This window comes from Tachysurus vachellii, chromosome 5 (genome assembly GCF_030014155.1).
Source record: "Tachysurus vachellii isolate PV-2020 chromosome 5, HZAU_Pvac_v1, whole genome shotgun sequence".
In the NCBI taxonomy this organism is placed as follows: Eukaryota; Metazoa; Chordata; class Actinopteri; order Siluriformes; family Bagridae; genus Tachysurus; species Tachysurus vachellii.
This window is the reverse complement of record NC_083464.1, coordinates 27,310,371-27,334,285: the sequence shown is the minus strand read 5'-3', so window position 1 is coordinate 27,334,285 and position 23,915 is coordinate 27,310,371. Positions and strand designations below refer to the sequence as shown.

General features: G+C 39.4%; 2 protein-coding genes and 1 long non-coding RNA gene across 6 annotated transcripts in view; all 3 read right to left on the bottom strand.

The window, feature by feature from the left end:
- Nucleotides 1-1,048: 1,048 nt before the first annotated feature.
- LOC132846259 (zinc finger protein ZFAT-like) lies at nt 1,049-15,750 on the bottom strand. Of its 3 annotated transcripts, none has more exons than XM_060870895.1 (16): nt 15,649-15,750; nt 11,418-11,564; nt 11,002-11,259; nt 10,715-10,894; nt 10,497-10,644; nt 8,796-10,114; nt 8,470-8,702; nt 8,302-8,386; nt 8,062-8,211; nt 7,682-7,855; nt 6,139-6,227; nt 5,821-5,959; nt 5,602-5,708; nt 4,159-4,279; nt 3,938-4,083; nt 1,049-2,834 (listed from the first exon to the last, which is right to left on the bottom strand). In XM_060870895.1, exons 2-16 carry the CDS (start codon nt 11,545-11,547, stop codon nt 2,610-2,612), a joined length of 3,504 nt encoding a protein of 1,167 aa, XP_060726878.1. In that variant the 5' UTR covers nt 11,548-11,564; nt 15,649-15,750; the 3' UTR covers nt 1,049-2,609. The 3 variants fall into 3 exon arrangements, with proteins under 3 accessions (XP_060726878.1, XP_060726877.1, XP_060726879.1); XM_060870894.1 differs by having other exon boundaries at nt 15,524-15,709; XM_060870896.1 differs by lacking the exon at nt 15,649-15,750 and adding an exon at nt 15,449-15,529.
- Nucleotides 15,751-17,010: 1,260 nt separating this feature from the next.
- LOC132845383 (uncharacterized) lies at nt 17,011-18,725 on the bottom strand. The gene is made up of 2 exons (XR_009648423.1): nt 18,591-18,725; nt 17,011-17,497 (listed from the first exon to the last, which is right to left on the bottom strand). It is a non-coding gene; the product is annotated as an uncharacterized LOC132845383 (long non-coding RNA).
- Nucleotides 18,726-22,408: 3,683 nt separating this feature from the next.
- dync1i1 (dynein, cytoplasmic 1, intermediate chain 1) overlaps nt 22,409-23,915 on the bottom strand; it is a 25,246-nt gene continuing 23,739 nt past the window's right edge. For both annotated transcript variants that reach the window (XM_060869337.1, XM_060869338.1), the window contains 4 exons: nt 23,866-23,915; nt 23,131-23,271; nt 22,826-22,951; nt 22,409-22,595 (listed from right to left, as the gene is read on the bottom strand). The exon at nt 23,866-23,915 is cut by the window's right edge and continues 95 nt beyond it. In XM_060869337.1, the coding sequence (XP_060725320.1) occupies nt 22,491-22,595; nt 22,826-22,951; nt 23,131-23,271; nt 23,866-23,915 (422 nt within the window). In that variant the 3' untranslated portion in view covers nt 22,409-22,490. The remainder of the gene's footprint in view (nt 22,596-22,825; nt 22,952-23,130; nt 23,272-23,865) is intronic.

Sequence of the window (23,915 nt, the reverse complement as noted above, 5' to 3'; positions counted from 1 at the left end):
ATCAGCCTGGCCTTTGTTTCAGGCAGCTAGCTGGTTTTCTGATAGGGATGTCTGTGGTTTTATGGTAAGAATTCTCAAATCGTTTTCCTCCTTAAGAGCAATTTCCAAACAACTGAAGATACCATGAGCAGCTTTATAAAAAGATGTATATAACTTCTGGCAGGACAATAATCCTAAAGCTACATCCACAGTTGCCATAAAATCCTTAAAGGCATTAAAGTATTTCATGCATTTCAGCAATTTCACCTGATCTGAATCCTGAACATTTCTCAAGTAAATGTTCCACAATGCTGACCGAGTTCCACCAGTTCTGTCAGGAGGAATGAGCAGAAACTCTGGAACCGTATTGTGTGAAGCCTGTGGAAGTTTACTCTCAAGCAATTAAAAGGCTTTGCCTCAAATATTGCAGGTAAACTTTTGAAAAAGTGAAAATCTGACAAATGAAAGTTGTATTAATTTTTATTATTATGAGCTATTATAGGGGGCACGGTGGCTTAGTGGTTAGCACGTTCGCCTCACACCTCCAGGGTTGGGGGTTCAATTCCCTCAATGGAGTTTGCATGTTCTCCCCGTGCCTCGGGGGTTTCCTCCGGGTACTCCGGTTTCCTCCCCCGGTCCAAAGACATGCATGGTAGGTTGATTGGCATCTCTGGAAAATTGTCCCTGGTGTGTGATTGTGTGAGTGAATAAGAGTGTGTGTGTGCCCTGCGATGGGTTGGCACTCCGTCCAGGGTGTATCCTGCCTTGATGCCCGATGACGCCTGAGATAGGCACAGGCTCCCCGTGACCCGAGGTAGTTCGGATAAGCGGTAGAAAATGAGTGACTGAGTGAGTGAGCTATTATGGAAATTGTCTTAACACAGGAAGTGTGTGGAATTCTCTTTAGCCTAATGAAGTCTTTTTAGAAGGTGGATAGAAACCCACATGAACACAAAGAAAGAGGTGTGAACCCCAGACCCTGGAGCTGTGAGGTGTCAATGCTGCCCACCGCATCACTCAACTACCTAAATTATGAACTGATTATAAGCAGAATTATGAAATCATGCGCTACATTCATAAAAATCTTTTATTAAGTACAATCATGTGCATTTAAAAGCATAATTTGAAAGCATATGGCATGTAAAACTTCTAAGTTGTCAGGCTATTTTTATTTTAGAAGCCCAACAAGAACGGAAATAAAAATCCCTTAGATCTAGTTTAATATCAATTTATTCACCAAGATGCACCTTTATGTTTCTTTACTTAATAAATTCAACCGGATCGTCAAAGCAAATTAACCAGATATAAGTGACTTTAGATAATTCTACATAACAGTATGTTTCTCATTTATTAAGTGAATCTCGATTTAAATGCCCTTTGATTTCCTTTATTCCTCAACCACCTTATTAGAAACACATGGACACTTGGATCATCCAGTAAGCTAATCATGTTCAGATGAAGCTAGCATGAATGCTCACGCCTGATGATCTCCACAAACACAACTATAGTGTTTAGAGTTTACACTTGAGGTACTCAAGTGGACTGTTCACTTAATATCTATGTATCCCACCTCTCGAAAGGTGCCAGTGTAATGAGATAATAATGTTATTCACTTCACCTCTCAGTGGTTTTAATGTTATGGCTAAACAGAATATCTCACCAAAAGCAAAAAAAAAAAGGAAACAGACTTTGTATCAGCAAGACCAACGTTATATGTTAATGAGAGAGAAATATACGGTAACATGCAAAAGAAAAAAAATGTTCATCTGGTTAAAATGTAATTTAATTTCATGTGTTAATTAGTTGCATGCTTGTGTATCTGAAAGATTCAGTGGCAAAATGTTAAAGAATTAGAGCTTTAAGGTGATTTTTATTGGTATAAAAATACTAAACAACGTGGTGTTTTATTCCATTTATACCACAGCAATATGCCAATGATTTTAGTGATTAATTTACTAAAGCATCACGTTATCAATTTTTGAACTATTCACAGTTACATTTAATGTTATGGAACAAGAGAGTTCCTGCTATCACTTAAATTAAAACAGCTAGAAATTGCCATACTTCTCTAACCATGCTTTCTTTCCCATGCCAGCCTCTCTCTCTCTTTCGGTGTTAATAAGGACAACACAGTCCTGTTACCAAAGCAACACGTAAACACAAAATCCTCCGTCTTATAGACTTTCACGTGTCATAAAAGATCCTTACAGAAAACTTCAAATCAATGATAATATGCTTTTAATATCGATTTATATGAACCGCTGCCATACTAGTGAGCAGCGCTGTGGTATAACGTCAAATCACACACATTCTGCCTGTAACTTGATTCAAAAATTCAAGCTCTGATTCTAGTGAATCTGATTAAAGTCATAATACCTCAGGTACAGATGATGTAGCAAACAAAATCAATTCAATGACATTGAAACCCATCAAAATCACCGTAGTATAAAAAGCTACAAAAGAATAATGAGGATTTTCAGCAGTACTGTTTGTCTCTGAAAAAAAAAAAAACTGTTTTTGAGTCCTGATGCAACTCCTGCCTCGATCTTTGTTGACTGCAAGCTGATGAGCTAAAGCATATACGATGTATTTTCTACATCTTTCCACTTGTACAGCCTTCTGAAAAGTCTTTAGGTCACCTCTGTAGTACTCTCCTCAGTCTGAACAGCCTCCTGAACATAGACAATGAACTGGGAAGCATCCTCTCCCTGTGTGTACACCGTGACTGTCTTGATGCCTTCCACGTCGTCTGAGGACACCACCAAGTGATGCTCTTCTCCCAGACCCACGGTGGCCTGCTGCAGGGCATCATGGATCATCATGGCATGGTCAGTTTGCTGCTCCTCCTCTGTAACCTAGTATCATAAAGAGTTTGAGCTGATTAAACTCCTAAAAAAAAGTGCCACAGTGCCCCAAAATATTGTCTAGAATGGTTTCTCACTACACTGCAAATTTTTTCTCAACTGCCTCTGCACATTATATGTAACGGGACAAAAAGATGAACAGAATGCAAAACCCAACACCCCTTTCACATAATATGGCCATCTACTATCTCCCACCCAACAGCTCTCATCCCACCCAGAGAGCATGGGCAATGTTCCTCCCCTGGCACCTGACAATGGATGGCTGAGATATTGCTGGGATTTGCTCGCCTGATGACACTTAGGTGTATGACACACTGTTCCCTGACTGGGAATTGTAGCCAGGATGCAGTGGTGAATGCAGCAAATCCTGATCACTAAATCACCAGAGTTGAAAAAGTGAAATGGGATTTTTTTTTCTGGGATTTTCTGCCTTCCAAGCAATAACAAATGCAAACAAACTTCTCTCCACAATTAAGACAACCTTTGTTTCATCTGGATTATAGATTACAATAAACCCAATGTAGGTAACTAGTTAGGCTAGTTAGGCTAGCCAGACTGGTAAGAGTATTATCATACCACAAAAGACACTCTAGCTAACACTTGGGGGAAAAGGGCAAGTGTGAAAACAGCCTATGAGGAAATGCAACATCATTATTTATAGGGAAGCATTATACTGGTGTAGTGTTTATACACCTCCACCAAATACTGACTTCATACTGACTTGTAAAGTGTTCCGTCATCAGAACTACTTTGTAAAATACACTGCTGTAAAATATGATGGATGCTGTGAGACAGCTTGTACCAAAGCGCTTATGAAGCTACACAAGGCAAAACCTTTTCTCAGCCATTTACTGATGCTATTTTCACATCCACAGCTTTAACAGAACTTTTGCTCGAAACACTCTAGTTGCCACCAAGCTCCCAATGCTGGGCCCCTCAGCAAGGCCCTTAACAATCAGTTGTATAAAATGAGATATCTGGATCTTTGGCATCTGCCAAACAGTGTAAATGTAAAACTCCTGGCTTTTTCCAGCCTCTTTATTCAGTACTGAAACACTCTGTAGCATCTCCTGTTTTTAAGCAGCTAGACTTGCCTGCTCCACCACTGTGACTGTACCAGGCGCCATGGCAACCACAGAGGCCACGGTGTCGGGGTTCTCCGTGCCGAGCTCGATTATCTGCTGGAGAATGTTAACCGACGCTGGATCCAGTCTGTCTGTAGCTGTTGCGGAGACGACACCTACGAAACAGAAACAAAGTTGTTGCACATTTCACTGTATATTTGTCAGCCACATCTCTATGTCCTGTTACACACCGTTCTGTGTGTTAAAGCGAAGGTTCTGCAGCACTGATACAGCAGCCTCTGTTCCCTGCACGTCCTCCGTCTCAGCAATTTGAAGATACTGTGTGTTTGGTTCCTCTGCTGATTCTACAACCTGAACAAGCAGAAGAGATAAAGATCATTCACCGCACTGTAACACTATCCAATACTTATTCGTCAGATTTCTAACTAAAACTACTATTATTAAAGGTGCGGTGTACGATGTTTGAAAGCCAATGTTGACATTTGAAATCACCAAAACAAACACGCCCCTAACCCAAATGGGTGTCACCTTTGTTTTGATAGCTCCGCCCACACATACATACGTAACCCAGGCAACTATTATGGCAGAACCTGCTGGGGCAGCTGGCCGAGGGGATATTTTTATCAATAAATGAACACAATGAGTAATATTATGGTAATACAAATGTGTTTTTGTAGTACTGTGTGTTGTAACGTGAAAGGTTTAGCTCCGTTTCTGGTGGAAGATGTTCAGTTCTCTCCAGCGCTGGAAAGCTGATCCTATATTAACACGGTTGACTTTTTCACTTTTCGTTTATATCCTCCATGTCAATGTTTCAATCGCTTTCTGCTAATGTTACACATGAGCACTGAACACTCTCTCCGCCTCATATTGACAAGACACACCCCTTTCTGCTAATGTTACACATGCGCACTGAACACTCTCTCTGCCTCATATTGACAAGACACACCCCTTTCTGCTAATGTTACACATGCGCACTGAACACTCTCTCCGCCTCATATTGACAAGACACACCCCTTTCTGCTAATGTTACACATGAGCACTGAACACTCTCTCTGCCTCATATTGACAAGACACACCCCTTTCTGCTAATGTTACACATGAGCACTGAACACTCTCTCCGCCTCATATTGACAAGACACACCCCTTTCTGCTAATGTTACACATGAGCACTGAACACTCTCTCTGCCTCATATTGACAAGACACACCCCTTTCTGCTAATGTTACACATGAGCACTGAACACTCTCTCTGCCTCATATTGACAAGACACACCCCTTTCTGCTAATGTTACACATGAGCACTGAACACTCTCTCTGCCTCATATTGACAAGACACACCCCTTTCTGCTCATTGGCTACACGTTTGTTTTGTTTGTCGGCCCGACTTAAAAAAAATCCTTAAAGGCATTAAAGAGTTTTCTGAAGCATTTCTGAAACAACGTGCACCCCACCTTTAACTACTAAACTATTATTAAGAAACAATAAAAATAAAACTTCAATGAATCCAATATTGTTTAGTGCTTTTCGATTTTTTTTTAGCTACTTTTGACTGATTACTGCTACATCATATACTGCACGTATATGTTATGTAAATGCATGCGTGCGGTATATGAGGGACGTTTCTGAGAGATTGCTGCTGCTAGTGAAGTCAAAGCTGTTTGTAGTTTCTCACCTCCCACTGATTCTCAACAACTTTGAGTCCATGTTTGCACTTCAAGTGTCTGTTCATTTCCCATTTGGTTCCATAAACATAGTTACAAACCGGACACTTCACTCCACCTGCAGATATACGAAGAGACTCAGTGAGAGACTTTTCACACTTCAATGTACTAGAGTTTTAGTACATTTTCTAATAACAACTCTGATCTGAAAAGGAAACAGAGAAACAGACCTTGCTCTATTACAGTCTCTGATGTAGGTGTACCAGGACCTGTGTTGCTGTACTGCTCCCCTGGATGCTTCTTGTTATAGTGTCTTTTAAGTGAACCTGAGATGTTGCACGAGTAGTGACAGTGTGTGCAACGGAATGGCTGAAAAAGCATGATGTCACAAACCCGAACACTCAACGACATACATTTTTATACATTGTGTAATTTTATTGTGAACAAAATGATGTGTCAATGATCATCAACATGCTGAGAGCTCGATTATGAAAATTGTTGACTTGCATATGGAAAATGCATGCTGGGAAACGTCCACCGTATTTTACCTTAAAGGAGACGTGCTGTTCCATGTGGCGGAGGAGCTGTGGCTTCTGGGCTGCAGTGAAGTCACACTCAGTACATTTGAACTGCTTACCTACGGCAGCGGGAAATAGAAGCAGCTGTTTCAATACAGATTCATTCAGAATAGCGTTCTGCTTCCTGTCCGTTCTGCTAAAACACCATTAACACTTCACTTTAAGTCTTTTAACTAAACCCAATCAGAACTGAAGAAAGGACAGAATCCATTCTGAGTGTTTTAAGACTTCTACGTGTTTATCTCCACTATATATCCAGAGAACTTCCTTGTGTCCATTAGGCTTTTTTTCCATTTATTTATTTTTCCAAGATGAAGGGATCTGATATGATGCCTAGGTTTGTCTTCAGGAAATGCCTTCTTACAGAAGGGACACACAAAACTCCTAACCCTAAGGTTGTGGGTTCTCGGACCGGCAATACCACGACTGAGCAAGGCACCGAACCCCCCCAACTGCTCCCCGGGCACCGCAGCATAAATGGCTGCCCACTGCTCAGGGTGTGTATTCACGGTGTGTGTGTTCACTGCTGTGTGTGTGCACTTTGGATGGGTTAAATGCGGAGAACGAATTCTGAGTATGGGTCACCGTACTCAGCTGTATGACACATCACGTCACTATCTCCTCTATGGACTTCCTCTTGACCTCTTGATCTCCAACATCCTTCTACCAATATAACCATCTCCCTCCTCTGTACATGTCCAAACCATCTCAATCTATCCTCTCTGACCTCGTCTCCAAAACGGCCAACCTGAGCTGTCCCTCTGATGTGCTCGTTCCTAATCCTGTCCATCCTCGTCACTCCTAAAGAGAACCTCAACATCCTCATCTCTGCTACCTCCATCTCTGCCTCATGTCTTTTCCTCACTGCTACAGTCTCTAACCCCTACAGCAGAGCTGCTCTCACTACTGTCTTCTACACCTTTCCTTTGATTCTTGCTGACACTCTTCTGTCACACAACACTTCTGTCACACACACTTTTCACCACCCACTCCAACCCGCCTGCACTCGCCTCTTCACCTCTTTCCCCACAATTCCATCTCAAGTAAACTGAGGTTAATTCAACCATTAGATCCATATTGTACCAAGTTAACACCTTTTCACAAACACACAAGACGCACACTATCGACATATAAAAACATATTTTTGTTAAATATCACAAATGATTACATCTCATTCTAGATACTTTTGCTCACTTCAAGCTTGACATTGTCTTATGTATTAACAACAGATTATTTCACTTGTTTCTAGAACGAAGCAAAACTATCCACCATTAGAATAAAACAAATTAAACTGTTCTTATTATTTATTGAATGAAAACATTAGAACATTAGATACATTTTCCTTTATATCAAGATATCTTTACTTCATCCGTGTTCCCTATACTGATCATTTTTATGTTGTAGCCATCGTTCATACATTGAAATGAGGTAAATCTCTCCGTGTATATCTGATTGAGGAAAGGTTTGTGTTAAGGAAACGATAAAAAAACAACAAAAAAAAACAGTGGTTCACCGTCTGCCGAGTGCATGAGTTTGTGGCTCTTTAGTGTGCACTTGGACTTGAACTTCTTCCCACACATATCACACAGGTGGCTCTTCTCCGTGTTGTGCCTGTTGAAATGAGCCTTCAGGTTGCTTTTGCTGCGTGAGGCGTAATCACACAACGAGCATTTATATGGTTTTACTCCTGTAATTGGGAAACAAAAAAAATTATTCAGTGAGCTTGAAGGGTGTATTACAGGTGGATTCCAAACATAGCTAATAAGGAAAGTGAGATTTTTCAAGGGAGATTTTTAAACAAAAAATAAAGAAAATGTTGTTGTTTTGGGGGGAAAGGATGATATTTACTGAGTTTGCACCCACAGTTGTGAGATTTCTTTTTAATAAGCTCACCTTCATGAGCCCAGATGTGCTGCTGCATGTCAGTTCCATTTTTTGTGAAGTAGCAGTCGCAGTATGGACATTTTAAGGCTCGTTTTCCTATTACGCCTTTGAAATGGGCACGAATTCCCAGTGCCTCTAAAGTGTATGTTAGTGATGTGTCTAAACAGGAAAAACACTTTAAAAGCACAATTCTTTCATTAAAAAAAAAAAAAAACAGAGAGAAAAAATGACCCGATGACTTTTTTTTACCTGGATGGATGGATCTGATATGATGCTTAATTTTGTCTTCAGGAAATGCACTCTTACAGATGGGACACACAAAGCTTTTCTTAACCTTAAAAAGAAAAGTCAAATCAATGAATTAAACTCAAGATATATTGATTTTTTATTCCCCAGATAAATATCCTTTGTACTTACAATTTCTACGTGAGTTTTAACATGAGCCTGCAGCTTGTATTTGTCGGGTGTAGAGTACTGGCATCCTTCTATATGGCACTTGAGGAGGACGTTACTGTGTCTCTGGATTACGTGACGCTTCAGGCTGTTTTTAGTAATGGAAGAGTAATTGCACTGGGAACAGTAATGCAGATGTTCTCCTGTATGTGTTCTTACATGCATGTTGTAGTGCACCTGATACCAGAACAGCTTACCTATAAAAAAAAAAACAGGAAGTTTTGAAAACAAGTAAGAGACATGTTTAAAAAAACAAACAAACAGGAAACATTCTGTATATACAAGATTACCACAGTATTCACACTCCAGATCTCCGTAGACTTTCCGTATTCTCTCGAAAACATCCATGTTTAGTTTTCTTTTCTGCATTTGTTCTAAAATCTGCACAAACGCAGATTTTTCTTCAGCTTGTGTGGTTGCCAGATCCTCCGTACCACTAGGGGGAGGGCTGCTTTGAGTGACACTAGACTCAGACTGAGGAACCATCATTTCTGTAGTGGCATTTTCTGACAGCACCGGTGTTTGAGATGGGGGCAAATTTGTACTGCGTTCACCAGAATTATTCAATTCTGTTACACTAGACTCCACGTTTGGCAAATTATCCTGCAGTTGTTCTTTGTCGAGTAAATCCTCAGAAACTCTGCCATGCAGTTGAGCTTCCTCAGCTGCGGTGATGTCAATAACTGGACAGTTGTTGATCTCTGTTGAAGCTATGTCCTCTTGGGTATCATGTACCGTTTCCTGTGTAGCTAAACTACCAGGACCTTGAGACTCCTCTACACTGTCCATTTCAGTGGCAAGCACTTCCTGTGCATTGAGGAGGGACAGCTCTTTGCTGATCTCCAGCTCGTCTTGTCTCAGCATGTCCTGCTGAATGTCATCCCCAGGTTTCAACAGGCAGAAACTGCTCTGGATACAATCAGCGAAAGTCGTGGATTCATCTGTCCCTGGATGGGACTCACTGAGGTGCAACTTGAGGCGAACGGTACTGACAAACTTCTGCTGGCAAACGGAGCACATATACACAAAGGGATGCTTTCTAACATGAGCCTGAAGAGCTTGAAACTTTGTAGAGCCGTGATCACACAACTCGCAGCCGTAAGGTCGGTTGCTTCCGTGGACCATCAGATGGCGATCTCGCTCTAACTTGTACTTGAATTTACGGTCGCAGACATGACAGTCGTAGAGCAGCTGTCGTTTGCCTTCTCGGGTTTGGAGACGGTACTTGTTGTAAGAGTCCTTGACTTTCCCGTCTTCCATGTCGTGGCTCTCTCGGATGTGCTTCAGCAAGTTCTTGACGTCGGAGTACTTCTTCTTGCAGAAGCGGCAGTGCTGCTTGATTTTCTGGTGCACCCTCTCCACGTGCACTTTAAGGTGACCCTTGCTCAAACAGTTAAATGAGCAGTGCTCACAGCTGAACTTTTCCCCGGTGTGCTTCCTCATATGGACGCTGAGATTGGCCTTGATAGTGCTGGCGTAGTCACACTGGCTGCATTTAAAAGGCTTCTCGTTGGTGTGGATTCGCAAGTGAGCCTGAAGAGAATGTTTAAATTTGAAAACCTTGTTGCAGTATTCACAGGTGAAAATTTTCAGCTGGGTCTGTCCTATTCTGTGGAAAAAGACAGTGGGGAAAAAAATCAAACATTTGATGGGTAACAGCTTAAATGAGTTACAGACACAGTGGCTATACAACGAGATAAATATTACGGTGAAGCACGTGGCAAAATATCAGGACTCTGGGCATTTGATAATTATTTATGATCTGCTGTCTGTCTACCCTCTTCCACATACAGACACTCATGATTGGCTAGTGTTGCTGTGATGGACAGGTGAGAGAGTACACAATCACTCCTATGCATAGAACAAGACCAGTTTTGCTCTCAGCTTGGCTGAAGCATCATCAGGATTCAAACTTCTTTTGACAGTGTGAACAGGTTTCTGTTGTGTTACACAGAATCACTGAGCATCCTCGTTTAGAACTAAACGTGTACCTGTTCGATTTCAGAGGCACTTCATAAGCAGCTTGTTGTATGGCATATTCTTGGTATCCTTTCTTTTGCATGGACTCTCCTGCAGGTTCTTCGGGTAGCATAACCGCCTCAGCTGGAGCAGCTTCAATGGGAACTATTTTTATTGTGCCTGCAATAAAACAACGCCTTGATAAGACTGTGTCTATGGTCAGATTTAAAGCTGTATGATGATATCTCACCGGGAATGGCTTCATGTGCTGCAAGAACCACGTTGACGATGGGGTTCTTAGTGCAGCCTGTTGAGTCGGGGTCCTTTACACTAGAAACCTTGTCTGCTTTTAATGGTCTCGCCTTCTTTGGTGAGCATTCTACATCTGTGTCTTCTTCATCTGTGACCTCAGTAAGATTAATGTCCTCACCTGGGTGAGAAGAGGGTTGAAGATCTTATGTACTCAAAAGACGGTTGTATTCAGGTTGCTGGTGGTAGACGTGGTTTGATGAGAACAAAGACCAGAAAGAGTCTTACCGTGAAAGTCATCCTCATCTTTCAGCTCTGCAAAACAGATGTGTTTGGAAATTTGACGTTTGTTGCTGAATTTGCGTTGGCATTTCTTGCACTCCAAACCAGTGCCATCTTCAGTGTGCTGGGGTTTAACTGGAGATTCAGACAGCACATCACAATCATCCTTCTTCGACTGACTGGAAAATTGGTTAGGCCCCGGTACATCTGCTTGGGCTTTCTTAGTAGATCCCTTTGGTCTACCTCTTTTTCTCTTTATGACCTCTACAAAAAAATGTAAGTTAGTATAGATGTAATAATAATAATAATGATGAATGTTAAATAAAAGGTGAAAAATCGTTAAAAAAATCTACTGTGGTAAAAAAAATCTGGTGTGAAAGAGTATGAGGTTCTTGCAGATATCGAGGCGTCCGTTGACGTACCTGGTACATGTAAAGGTTTGAGTGGAATTATAAAGTCCTCAGCAGCTCCATCTTCGTCACTATGTTTCTCAAGTACATGAGACTGGAGTAGTGATTTGTTAGGAGAGAACAGGTTGCATATTTTACACATGAAGACTGAAGATCCCTCTGTAAATACAGTACAAACAGCCACCATGTGAAAAATGCTTAAATAAAGTTAAATAGAAAGACAAGAGAGACTTCATGAATCCTAAAGCACTAAAGTCACAGTAACATTGCATGTTACACAGATTTATTAACAACACCAGATTCAGACATGGAAAAGGTGAAGAAAAAAAAACTATAAGTAAGTAATAGTGCCTCCAAAAATGTAGCCGATATTCATTTCTTTCTCCTCCCACACTGTCTGGAGGAACGGCTTTATTTATCCTCCATCGCACTAGCCACTAGACACCACTAAATCACCCATCAGATTTAAAGTACAGGAGCTACACTGCTACAGATATCGTACCCAGCTTGTTTCTTGTTCAGGGTGTTCAGATCATCACCAAGATCATTTGAGAAATGAAGGAGTCTGAGAAAGAACTGATTATATTTCATACCGACATGTATTCACTCGGGGGGCACGGTGGCTTAGTGGTTAGCACGTTCACCTCACACCTCCAGGGTCGGGGTTCGATTCCCGCCTCCGCCTTGTGTGTGTGGAGTTTGCATGTTCTCAACAGAACATGCAAGAAGTTATCAACAGAAACTGAGAAACTGCTGGATTTTGACAAATTAGATTTGGTACCAACAAGGAGAACTTCTGTTTTGTCAATATTCAACTTGAGAAAGTTACGTGAAAACCAGGATGTTCTCCCCGTGCCTCGGGGGTTCCCTCCGGGTACTCTGGTTTCCTCCCCCGGTCCAAAGACATGCATGGTAGGTTGATTGGCATCTCTGGAAAATTGTCTGTAGTGTGTGATTGCATGAGTGTGTGTGTGTGTGTGTGTGTGTGCCCTGTGATGGGTTGGCACTCCGTCCAGGGTGTATCCTGCCTTGATGCCCGATGACACCTGAGATAGGCACAGGCTCCCCGTGACCCGAGGTAGTTCGGATAAGCGGTAGAAGATGAATGAATGAGTGTATTCACTCTGCTACTTTCTAACTTTGATAAAGATGCTGTTGTGTTGTGTCTTTTTCTTACAAGCAGATGGTGAGCTCAATTATTATTCTCCAAACAAACCAGATGAGAAAACGTTCTGCTGTAGGCCATGTTTGGTGAACTTGTTTGCATTGTTAACAGTAACAACTGTTTGGGGTTACAAGCTATTCATCTGTCATTGTTTTTTATGGTGGCGATTCTATTGCCCCCGTAACGTAATATATCTCACAGAGCAGTGTTCCAAGCTCACCTCAACAATAACAGTACAATAGATGTTTTTACTTTAAAATCAAAGAAGGAAATGCTCTTGACATATATCATAATCATAATGTAATAATAAAATAATAATAATACATTTTGTTTAAAGGCGCCTTTCAGGGCACTCAAGGACACCGTACAGTTGAGTGGTGATGATCAAATCAATACAAAAATACAACAAACAACAATTATTGACATTAAATAGTTTAAAATTGATCAGAGGAAGCTAATTTAAACAAGTGGGTTTTAAGAGATGATTTAAAAGTAGTCAGACAGTCACTTTCTCGGATAGATTGTGGAAGGGAATTCCAGAGATTAGGAGCAGCACAACTAAATGCCCCCATGGTGGCTAAACGAACAGAAGGTACAACAAGGGAACCAGATGAAGAAGATCTGAGACTGTAAATATGAAGCAAGTCAGAGAGATATTGTGGTGCACAATTATGAAGAGCTTTAAAAGTGAGAAGTAAAATCTTATAGTCTACTCGATATTTAACAGGAAGCCAGTGAAGGTGGTAGAGAACTGGAGCGATATGCTCAATGGAGGAGGTTCTAGTAATTATACGTGCAGCTGAATTCTGGACTAATTGAAGTTTGTGCAGGAGTTTGTTAGGTAGCCCAAAGAGAAGAGAGTTACAGTAATCAATGCACAAGGTAACTAGAGCATGTACAAGAACAGCTGCAGAGTTTGGGGTGAGAAATGGACGAAGGCGGCTGATGTTCCGTAAATGAAAATACGCAGACCGAGTAATATTGTTCACATGCTTTTAAAAAGATAAAGTACTACTGAGGACCACTCCCAGACTTTTAACCTGAGAGTTATCAACAGAAACTGAGAAACTGCTGGATTTTGACAAATTAGATTTGGTACCAACAAGGAGAACTTCTGTTTTGTCAATATTCAACTTGAGAAAGTTACGTGAAAACCAGGATTTAATCTCTTCTAAGCAGCCCAAAAAAAAGGAGGAAAGAAGTGTAGAATTTGGCTTAGAGGACAAATAAATCTGGGTGTCGTCAGCATAGCAATGAAAACTGTTGCCATATTTCCTAAAAATGTTACCAAGGGGTAGTAGATAAATAATAAATAAAACAGGGCCCAAAACAGAGCCTTGAGGGACACCAGCTGTAACAGCTGAAACATATGATCTAAAATTTTTAAGCTGAACAAATCGAGTGCGCCCAGAGAGATAAGATCTGAAACAACTAAGAGGGACACCGGTAATTCCTACAGAGAGTAAGAGAACTTGATGAGAAATTGTATCAAAGGCCGCAGTTCAATCGAGTAGAATAAGTATAGTTAAAAGTCCAGAATCGGCTGACATCAGCAGATCATTAACTTTTACCATAGCAGTCTCTGTATTATGAAATGGTATTTTTCAAACAGGCTAATTTTTAAAGAGATGGGAATGAACCTGAGATGCAACAACTTTTTCCAAAATTTGGAAAAGAATGTAGAACTTCACCTTTCCTCTGGAGCGTCTGATTCGGCTGAACGGGTTTGTGGTTTGATTTGCTGATCACTGATCATTTCTTGTGTCAGTTTCTCTTTTAAAAATCAACTTTAGCTCATTATCTGGATTTGAAGTCACTCTCACTCACTCATTTTCTACCGCTTATCTGAACTATCTCGGGTCACGGGGAGCCTGTGCCTATCTCAGGCATCATCGGGCATCAAGGCAGGATACACCCTGGACGGAGTGCCAACCCATCGCAGGGCACACACACACACTCTCATTCACTCACACAATCACACACTACGGACAATTTTCCAGAGATGCCAATCAACCTACCATGCATGTCTTTGGACCGGGGGAGGAAACCGGAGTACCCGGATGAAACCCCCGAGGCACGGGGAGAACATGCAAACTCCACACACACAAGGCGGAGGCGGGAATCGAACCCCTAACCCTGGAGGTGTGAGGCGAACGTGCTAACCACTAAGCCACCGTGTCCCCCCCGGATCTGAAGTCATGGTTTAGGAAATATCCTTAAGCTATTTTGCATCAGGTGTTTGAGTAGCTGGGGCTTTTGTTTGTTTGTTTAATACAGATATCCAGGTCATTTTGTCACTTATCTAACAAGCTTCATTGGATGTCAAGCATCCTGAGTCAAAGGCAAAACATCAACAATTCAGTCAGGATTGGTGTTTGGTGTAAAGTGTCAAATAAAAACAATACAAGCTCAGTTAAAAAAGCAGACATTAATAACTTTTACTGTATTATGGTCCAGAAATGGATAATATCTTTATTTTCTTTATGGGAGAATGAAACACTTTAGTTTCTACTGTGGTGTAATTTCCCGCAGTTCATAATTTACACTACGTTTCGATTAATAAACAATTAAATAGGTTTTCTGTGTGTCAATAAACCGAACGTGGAGCTGCAGAACACCGATATTTAGCATTATGCTAATTAGCCGCAGGGTTTACAGCAAAGTCAGCTGGAGTGAGTTTGTTTACTGAATATTAGTTTCGAGACGAATTTGTTTATGAACTGAACTAAATCATTAAAACAGCTCTAAAAAAAAAAACAGTGAGCGTCTAAAGAGTTAAAAATAAGATGCAAGCATTGTTAAAGCAAGACAAGAGTGAAACAGTGCCATGATTAATTAATTCACCAACTTTAGGAGGTGAAGTTACTGCTAGTTTTACCTGCTTTCTGCTCATCACATCATCGGCATTAGCTGTTTCTTTTCATTACTGTAAACCAAAGCGCTTTCTGCCTACCTGCTCGTGCTGGCTCCATGCTTCTGAACTAAACCAGCGGTCCAAAAAACAACAGAAGATTCTTATTTGTATTCATGACTCCAAAAAAATACATTTTAAGTGGAATTTATTGTATTAAAAATTACTTTAGCAGGCGTTTATGGCGAATCTGCGACATCATATATGGCGGGTTGAGTTCGAGGAGAATGGAGCGCGTTTCAGTGAGAGCGCCACCTGGCGGCCTGGAGGTTAGTCTGTGTAAATACAGCTCCAAATGCATCTTCATCATCATCTGATATGATCATGTTTGTGCTTCTAGTTTTACAATAGGGGTAAGGAAAAGTGCTTGTTTTGTTTTAACGTCTCTAGTTCATCAGCACAATGCAGAAATGTAATTTTCCTTTTTAACTCTTTCTACTCTTATTATAGTCCCTGATAATAAGTTTGTGACGTCACTATGTACCATATGACCATGACTATGATCATTATATCCGAATTTTGTGGTCAGGAAAAAGAAACAATCTGTTTTATCATCGTATCTACTCAAGACTTTTTTTGGAAAGATGTGGAAAATTATATTAGTAGAAATTGGTGTATTTGATGTATTTTTTATTTTGAGAGATTACGGAAAGTAATGAACAATATATTATACAGCTATTTATTGTATTAGGAAAGTACCATATACACAAAACAAAGTGAGCCCTTTGTAAACCAAATCTGTCCCATTTTATGAATGATCTCATGTTATACAGTACTCCTTTGGAAAAAGTAAAAAACAAAAAAGCTCAGAAAACATGTAATATTTTAAAAGAATAAATTTTTTTGTAATTTTTTTTCTTTCTTCTCTGGTAACCTATGTGACTGATACCTCTTGTTCATGTGGCATTGAACAAAATGTGTATTTTGTGTTTGGTGTCGTTATGCAATAAATAAAAAAAAAGATAATTATATCATATCTAGCTCATACTAAGCCATGAATCACCTCAGTGACTTTTTTTGGTATGTTTTTAAGTAAGCTACCTTTTTTTTTTTTTTTTTTTACATTTTTGGATTAACAAAAAAGAATAAACAAAGATCACCAGAAAAGAACCTCAACTCATCCCTAAGGTATGAACTGTAGAAAAGACGTTTAAATACACAGAAAATTACTAGTTTGTAATGGAAATCTTTACCACATTTCACTGTGTTTAAATGCTCAAGGAAGTTTAAGAAAATTGAATTAAATTGTTGTGTATATGCAAAGCCATTGCTGCAGATCACAACAATATGCTCCATGCTACACCTGGACCTTTGTTTTGGTTGTTTTTTTTAACTCATCTGCAAATTCTATACAATTTTCCCAGCATACATAACTGGGAATACTCATCACACGTGTGCAACCTTTTTCCACAATACCAGTTACATACATGATAGAAAATAAAACTGAGTGTCTTGCTGCGAGTTGAACCCGTGCTCTTCTGATTAATAGCCCGGTACCTTAACCTTATTAAACAACCACCACAATAAAGTAACAGTTTGAAAGACTTTATTTAGTGCTTGTGTCTGGGGTTTTGCTTTCTTTAGTTTTGTTTTCAAACTACTTGCACCTTACGGAAAACATATGTTGAACTAATATAGCTTTTGTCTTTCTACAGTCTTGACAACAAACTCAGCAGCCAACTGACACACAACAACAAAGAAACTTTTATTCAGATTATCAGTCATACAAAAGGTTCATCATACCGATTACGAGGTTTATACAATTCTACGCATTGCTATCCATTGCCCACTGCTCCGGGTGTGTGTGTTCACTGCTGTGTGTGCACTTTGGATGGGTCAAATGCAGAGAACGAATTCTGAGTATGGGTCACCATACTTTGCCGTATGTCACGTCACTTTCACTTTGCTTCCTCACGGTGGTTTTCCAACCAGTCAAAGCAAACACCCTCCTCTCAGCGTTTCATCCACACTACAGCTGAGTGTAGGATGTTTACAGGGACTGCAGCTGGACTGTCACTAAACATGCAACAGAGGCAAAAGGGCAAAAAGTACTTTATAACATTTGTAACTCAGAAGAACGATTTGTTCTTTCTACAATTTGCACTTGACACAGGACAATTCTAAACAGCTTCTTCGTGTATTCAATAAAGTACGGATGATGACGACGACGACGATGATGGTCAGTGGCAGCAAACATCCAACTGAAAGCTCAACACTTCACACACAGCTTCCAGTCGGGGATGTTTACAATCACAAACAACCGGCTCAGTTCACACACAATCAATATGTACAGCTGATGTTTCACACATAGAAAACAAAAGAAAAGAGCAGCAATAGATGGAGGAGGAAAGTGCAGTGTGGACTGCCCTCTACAGCTTAAAGAAGAGGAACAACACAAAGTCAGACCCAGTCTGCCTTTAAACCGGGATCATGGTGAACATTTACACACTTCTACATGGTTTAAAAAAAAGACCAACCTGTAAGAGTTGGTATTCTGTAAGCGTTTAGACTTTAATCTCCGTTTAGTTCACACTATTCGGGTTACACTTACACACTTGGCTACATCACTTCTGTGGAAAGTCCTCTTGCAAAACATTCTTACCAAAGCTACATGTCAAGACGTAAAAAATAAACAAAAAAAAAAAAGCCAAACGTTAATGAAATAAACGGAACTCAAGTCTCAGGTCTGTCTGTCTATTTACATTAACTGCCCGGAAACATCTTTAAACCTCATACACTCACAGAAGAGAGAGAGAGAAAAAAACCCACACACACACTAATAAATCATCTCCTGAACACACACGAAGCAAAGGCCAAGTTGTTTTTGCAGCAGTTACAAAGTTGGTCGAAGAGGAAGCTGACATGCTAACGGTGTCTGTATGAATACACACCGAGTCACAAAACGGCTGTAAACTTAGTTTCGTGAGAATTAAAGAGACGAAAATAAAAAAAATAAAAAAGCGAGTCGTTGTTGAACAGTAAAGTGTTTTAGCACACTTGCTAAAGACGGCTGAAAGTCATTGTGCTAATGAGCCCCAGTGAGATCCTAGCAAGCTAACGGCTAATCCACACACACACACACACACACTGTCCTTTCACTCTAATATACCTCGTTACATTCGCCTTCACTTCACTCGACAGCACTCAGCGGCAAAGCAGGTTACACTACACTTTATTACTCTTTTATTTCCTCCCGGTTCTGGCTGACACAAATTCCGAGTCTCCGCCATTCCGCTTCCTTCCTTCCGTCTCTGTCGCTTGTCTTTAGTTTGACCTTTAGTTACCCGACAGCGCGCGACACCAATGTTGACGTAATTGTCATGGTAACAGGATCCCGCCTCGTACGTGCACATTCGTAATGTGCGCGTTCACGAGAGGACGAAAGGCGCTAAGGTTAAGGACACTTGGGGCTTCGTTCCAAACCGCATAGCGCGCACTAGTCTACTGCAGCGTTCCAGAACGTCAGCACAGCTGCGCGGTCGCTCTGATAGTATTTTAGAAGGGCATTGGTGTGATTTGGGACGCGGCCCTGAAGAGAACAGTGAGGACAAACTCCTCTCCACATCAGCAAGTGCACACAGATTCCTGCTCAAATTTCCTTCACTTTACTGAGCATTACAAGAACACAATCACCACTTAGAGCCTTGTAAAGTGCACGAACATGATTAATAAATGTTAATATTTTATTATTCACAGTGAACATGCATGCAACTACAAGATTAACTATATATATATATATATATATATATATATATATATATATATATATATATATATATATATATATACACACATTTTTTATATATTGTAAAAAAAAAAAAAAAAAAAAGCCACGCCCTTAATCCCCCCTTCCACACAAACACAAACCGGCCTTCATGTATTAACTGCATGCATTGTGGAATAAAATGTCACAGCTTGAGAAAACAGGCCTTTGCTAATCAACACTCTTGTTATAAATAGACCAACCCAATGACGTGTGATCACTATAAAGCCTCGATATGTGATGGTTTATATTTGGCAGAGATTGGGGTCATTCATGAATGCACACAGCACTGGTTCTGATGCAATCCCATGTGCTAGAAAGCAAAACTTTTATAAATACACATAGACCAATTTGCATACATGCAATTCAATTACATTTTATTTATATAGTGCTTTTAACAATGGCAAAAAGCAACTACAGAAAGTACAGATATACAACTGAAAATGAGAAAGCCAGAGGCAACTGTGTCAAGGTAAAAGTCTCTGAGGTTACAAAAGGAAGAATCCATGAGAAAAAACAGAAAGGATACCATCCTCATCTGAGGGACATCCAGATAACGCAATAATTTCTCCTTTATAACTATATACTATAAAGTCAAGCAGTGTTAGGTTCGTTTATAGGGAGTGTGAATATGAGTATCATTAGAGTTTACGTCCCTTTCAACTGGAATTCTCTTTTATCTCCCGTATATAAAGTTAAATGTTTTATAAATGATTCGCAGAAATTGGCATCTTTAGGTTGTCCATGGAAGAACATCCCCAGCCAAATTGTCTGTGTCTGTGTGGTACCATCCATAGTAAACCCATGGTGATCTGTAAGCCATGCACAGCAGTGAGTGGTTCTCAGAGAGAGAGAGAGAGAGAGAGAGAGAGAGAGAGAGAGAGAGAGAGAGAGAGAGAGAGAGAGAGAGAAGAGAGACATTTGGGTATGCTCATTGTCATTTAATGGTGTACAGTGTACAGCGTGTGCATAGTACAAGCAGGGAGAGTGGTAATACTATCTACAACAGCACAAATAAAAGGCAGAGCCAGAAGGTAACATGAAGGTACCTTGGCACATAAAGCAACCATCCACTCCATTGTCAACAAACCTGTGTAAACATATAATGGAAGGCTGTTATATTATTGGAAGGCTTTGTAAGAGAAGTCTCTGTCCCATGCTGTGGCCTACATCAGTCAAGGTACCAACAAATAGCCTGCACCTTTTGATCAATTTAGGCATGGCAGATAATAAAAGACCAAAAGTTTGCTCAGGTACCGCAGCATGTGACCATTCACTGCTTTATAAGTCAAAAGTAATACTTTATAACCAATGTAAAATTCCGCTGAGAGCTAGTGCAGTGTGCATATTTACATATTGTTTTTATTTTTATTTGTATAGTGTTTTTTTAACAATTGATATTGGTGATATGGTCATATTTTTGGTTCTGCTGCATTATGGAGTAATAGCATGTGATAGCATATTTAGATAAAAGATCAGTGGGCCTAGAACAGAGCCTTGTGGGCCAAAAGACCTTACCTTAGTATATATAGAGACGTCTGATTGGAGGCCTGTACTGTATTAGGTTGTTTGCCATTTTAACTAGTGCTGTTTCAGTTCTGTGCTAAATCCTATAAGCTAGAGCTTACGCAAGTATATGTCTAAGTGCTATACTATAACAATTTCTATGATCTTAAAGATAATGGGGTGGTTAGTTGAAGTGAAATAAAGCAATCTGTTTGATCATTTGCTAATAATAATTATTAATGCATAATTGCTTTGTCCTTTGTCTATGTTAAAGTGACAGTTTTTTATCCAAAAAAGGTTGATAACTGACTATATAGCAGAGGCGAATGTATGTTTAACACTGTAGTGTGGTGAAGTGTATACAATATGTCTGAAAACTTTTTAAATGAGACTAGATAATGATTTGAGATTAGACTGGGGAGACTGGGGAGAATATTCAACCCAAACGATAGTATTAAATATGTTCACTGTTATCAGTGTATCTTGTGTACTGAATTCCAAATGCATTAAATGAATTAGCAGGTTTTTGTTTAATGCCTAGAATATTGTAAATAACAGACACATCTTCCTCTGCCTATTACATGATGGAGATGTACACCAGTTAGTTTAAAAGTCAATCCACCTGACTAATCTTGTGTGTGTGCCACCAAAATCCAACTAACTGTAGATATGGATTTCATATGAAACGAAATAATATGAATATGAAATAATAACGATATTAAAGACCACATGAATACCAGAACCCAACAGAACATTGCCCAGAGCATAACACTGTTTATGCCAGATTTCTTTATTGCCATAATGCATCCTGGTGCCATCTATTCCCAGGTAAATGATGCACATTGGTGTCCACATTATGTAAAAGAAAACGTGTTTCATCAGACCAGTTCTGATGCTCACAGCGGTCAGCAATGATGTTCTGACCGGTCTACAGCTATGCAGTTTCATACAAAACAAGCTGTGATAAACAATATGTTCTGACACCTTTCTATCATAACCAGCATAAAGTTTTTTGGTAATTTGTGCTACAGTAGTTCTTCTGTGGGATTGTTAATTAGGTTACTATACTTTTGTATACGATCAGTTTGGCCTTCCTGTCTGCTCTCTGGCCCTGGCTCTGGATTGTCACAAGTTAACTAGGCTGAGACTAATCAAGCAAAATGCAAATAATATAAGTAACATGGGAATGTTCTACATGGGAGTAAAATGGGAATGTTCTACTTCGTTTTTAAAATTTAATATCACTGACTTAAAAATAACGAATTCATCCCAGACTCTTTAAGGATTAATTACAGTAAATAAAAAAAGCACACACAGAATTCTTTAACAACATCCTGATACCATCTTTAATAGCTTTCCAGATACAATTACTTACATTCGGTAATAATCTTTAACATTTTGTTCATGTAAACACAGTGTTGATGAACTTATATATTATTAATATTTTTTAAACAGATTTTTAAACTTACTTTTCAAAGATGTTTTTGAATAATTAGTGATAATAGATTTACAGATTGATTTAATATAGTTTTATGACACATAGAACATTTTTCCTTGTTCATTTTGTTAATATCTTCACATGAATAAAAAAATAGTATAAATGAAGCAGAAACAAAAAGACTAACAACACAGTTCATTTATCGAGTGAACTTTAACGGTCAATATTTTCATTTGTTCTAAAAGTTCTGTATTACTGAACATAAATATATCTATGTGTGTTTTGCTTTTGTAGCACATCAATCAGCTAGAGACTTCTATTGAACTTTCTCCATAAGTGTTTGCTTGAATCTCCACGAGAACCTGTGCAAGTCGACTCCAGTCCTCGGATTTTGGCACTGCTAATTGCTAAAAAATGACAAAACACAAACACATTGAAGCCCAGCTTGGTGCTTTCATTCTTACTGAGAGAGGTAAAAAAAAAAGTGTGTTACTGCTGGTTCTTAAAGAATTGGCCCACAGACAGGGTACATTTTGACATTTGCTTGCTTACTGGACAACAACACTGTGCATTTATTATTATTCTTTTTTATTATTGTAGTTCAATTCCATGTGTAGTTCAATTCCAAGAGCCATACCTCTCCAACATCATAGATCCAGACTCGACCCTCAGAATCACCTGCTGCTACTTCGCGGCCCTCCGATGAAAATCTGACCCGGTTCAGAGCACAAGAGCGCTCCACTGTCACACTTGCTGTAGGAACCTGTTAAAAGGAATACGATCATCTAATTGTTATTTGCTCATTTCTATTTGATATTCAAATGTTCATTAATGGCATACAGTAAAATATTTACTAGTCATTTTTTTTTACAAACTGCTAGATTTTTTTTTAGCGTTTATTTTAAGATAAAAATTTCTAATAAACTCATCAGACTTTCTTACTTCTGTGTCTTTGTTAAGATTCCAGATGTCCAAGCGACCCATTCCATCCACTGCAGCAAAGACAGCTGGGTGCACAGGAGACCACATAACATCATAGATGTAGTCAACGTTATCCTCAAAGGAGTAGAGTGGTTTGTTATGCTGTATGTAAAGAACAGAAAAGTCAAGGATAGTATTAGAAAATAATATAGATAAAAGCTAAAAATGTATATATATATATATATATATATATATATATATATATATATATATATATATATATATATATATATATATATATATAAATATAAAAAACACTGACAAAATAGACAGAAAAAATAGTCAAAAAACATACAGTGAATATACAGTATTTCTGACAATAAATTCATAAAGAAGAATAAGAAATGCTCTTGCTTTTGAGCTACTCATACAGGGCTCTCTTTATGTGGAAGGTACATAATAAGAATCACTAGAATCGTGTTGTTATGTAGCCCCCATCTTTTAAGGAACCAAAGGTAATGGGTCCCAGTAACAATCAAGTAGAATGTATTTTTTAATCTTTGGTTGTAGAGTCAATGACTGAATGAGTGCATGACTAAAATAGGTGATTTGGCCATGCCAAATGGTTTCACCACCTCTCTGATGCATTTGTTTTGATTTTCTGATCAGTATCCCAGTGCCTTAACCAGTGAGCAACCACTGTCCATATAAATGACATCAGTATTTGATAGTATTGAAAGACAAAACCAGTCTTACTTTAGTTGACCACAGTTTGGCAGACCAGTCGAAAGATGAAGTGGTGAACA

Excerpts from the sequence above, each read along its gene's own strand:
- LOC132846259 (XM_060870894.1), bottom strand. Across the intron at positions 8,703-8,795 it reads TCTGGAGTGTGAATACTGTG|GTAAGCTGTTCTGGTATCAG; the intron begins GTAATCTTGTAT and ends TTTTTTTTATAG. Across the intron at positions 8,212-8,301 it reads TATCAGATCCATCCATCCAG|ACACATCACTAACATACACT; the intron begins GTAAAAAAAAGT and ends TTTCCTGTTTAG.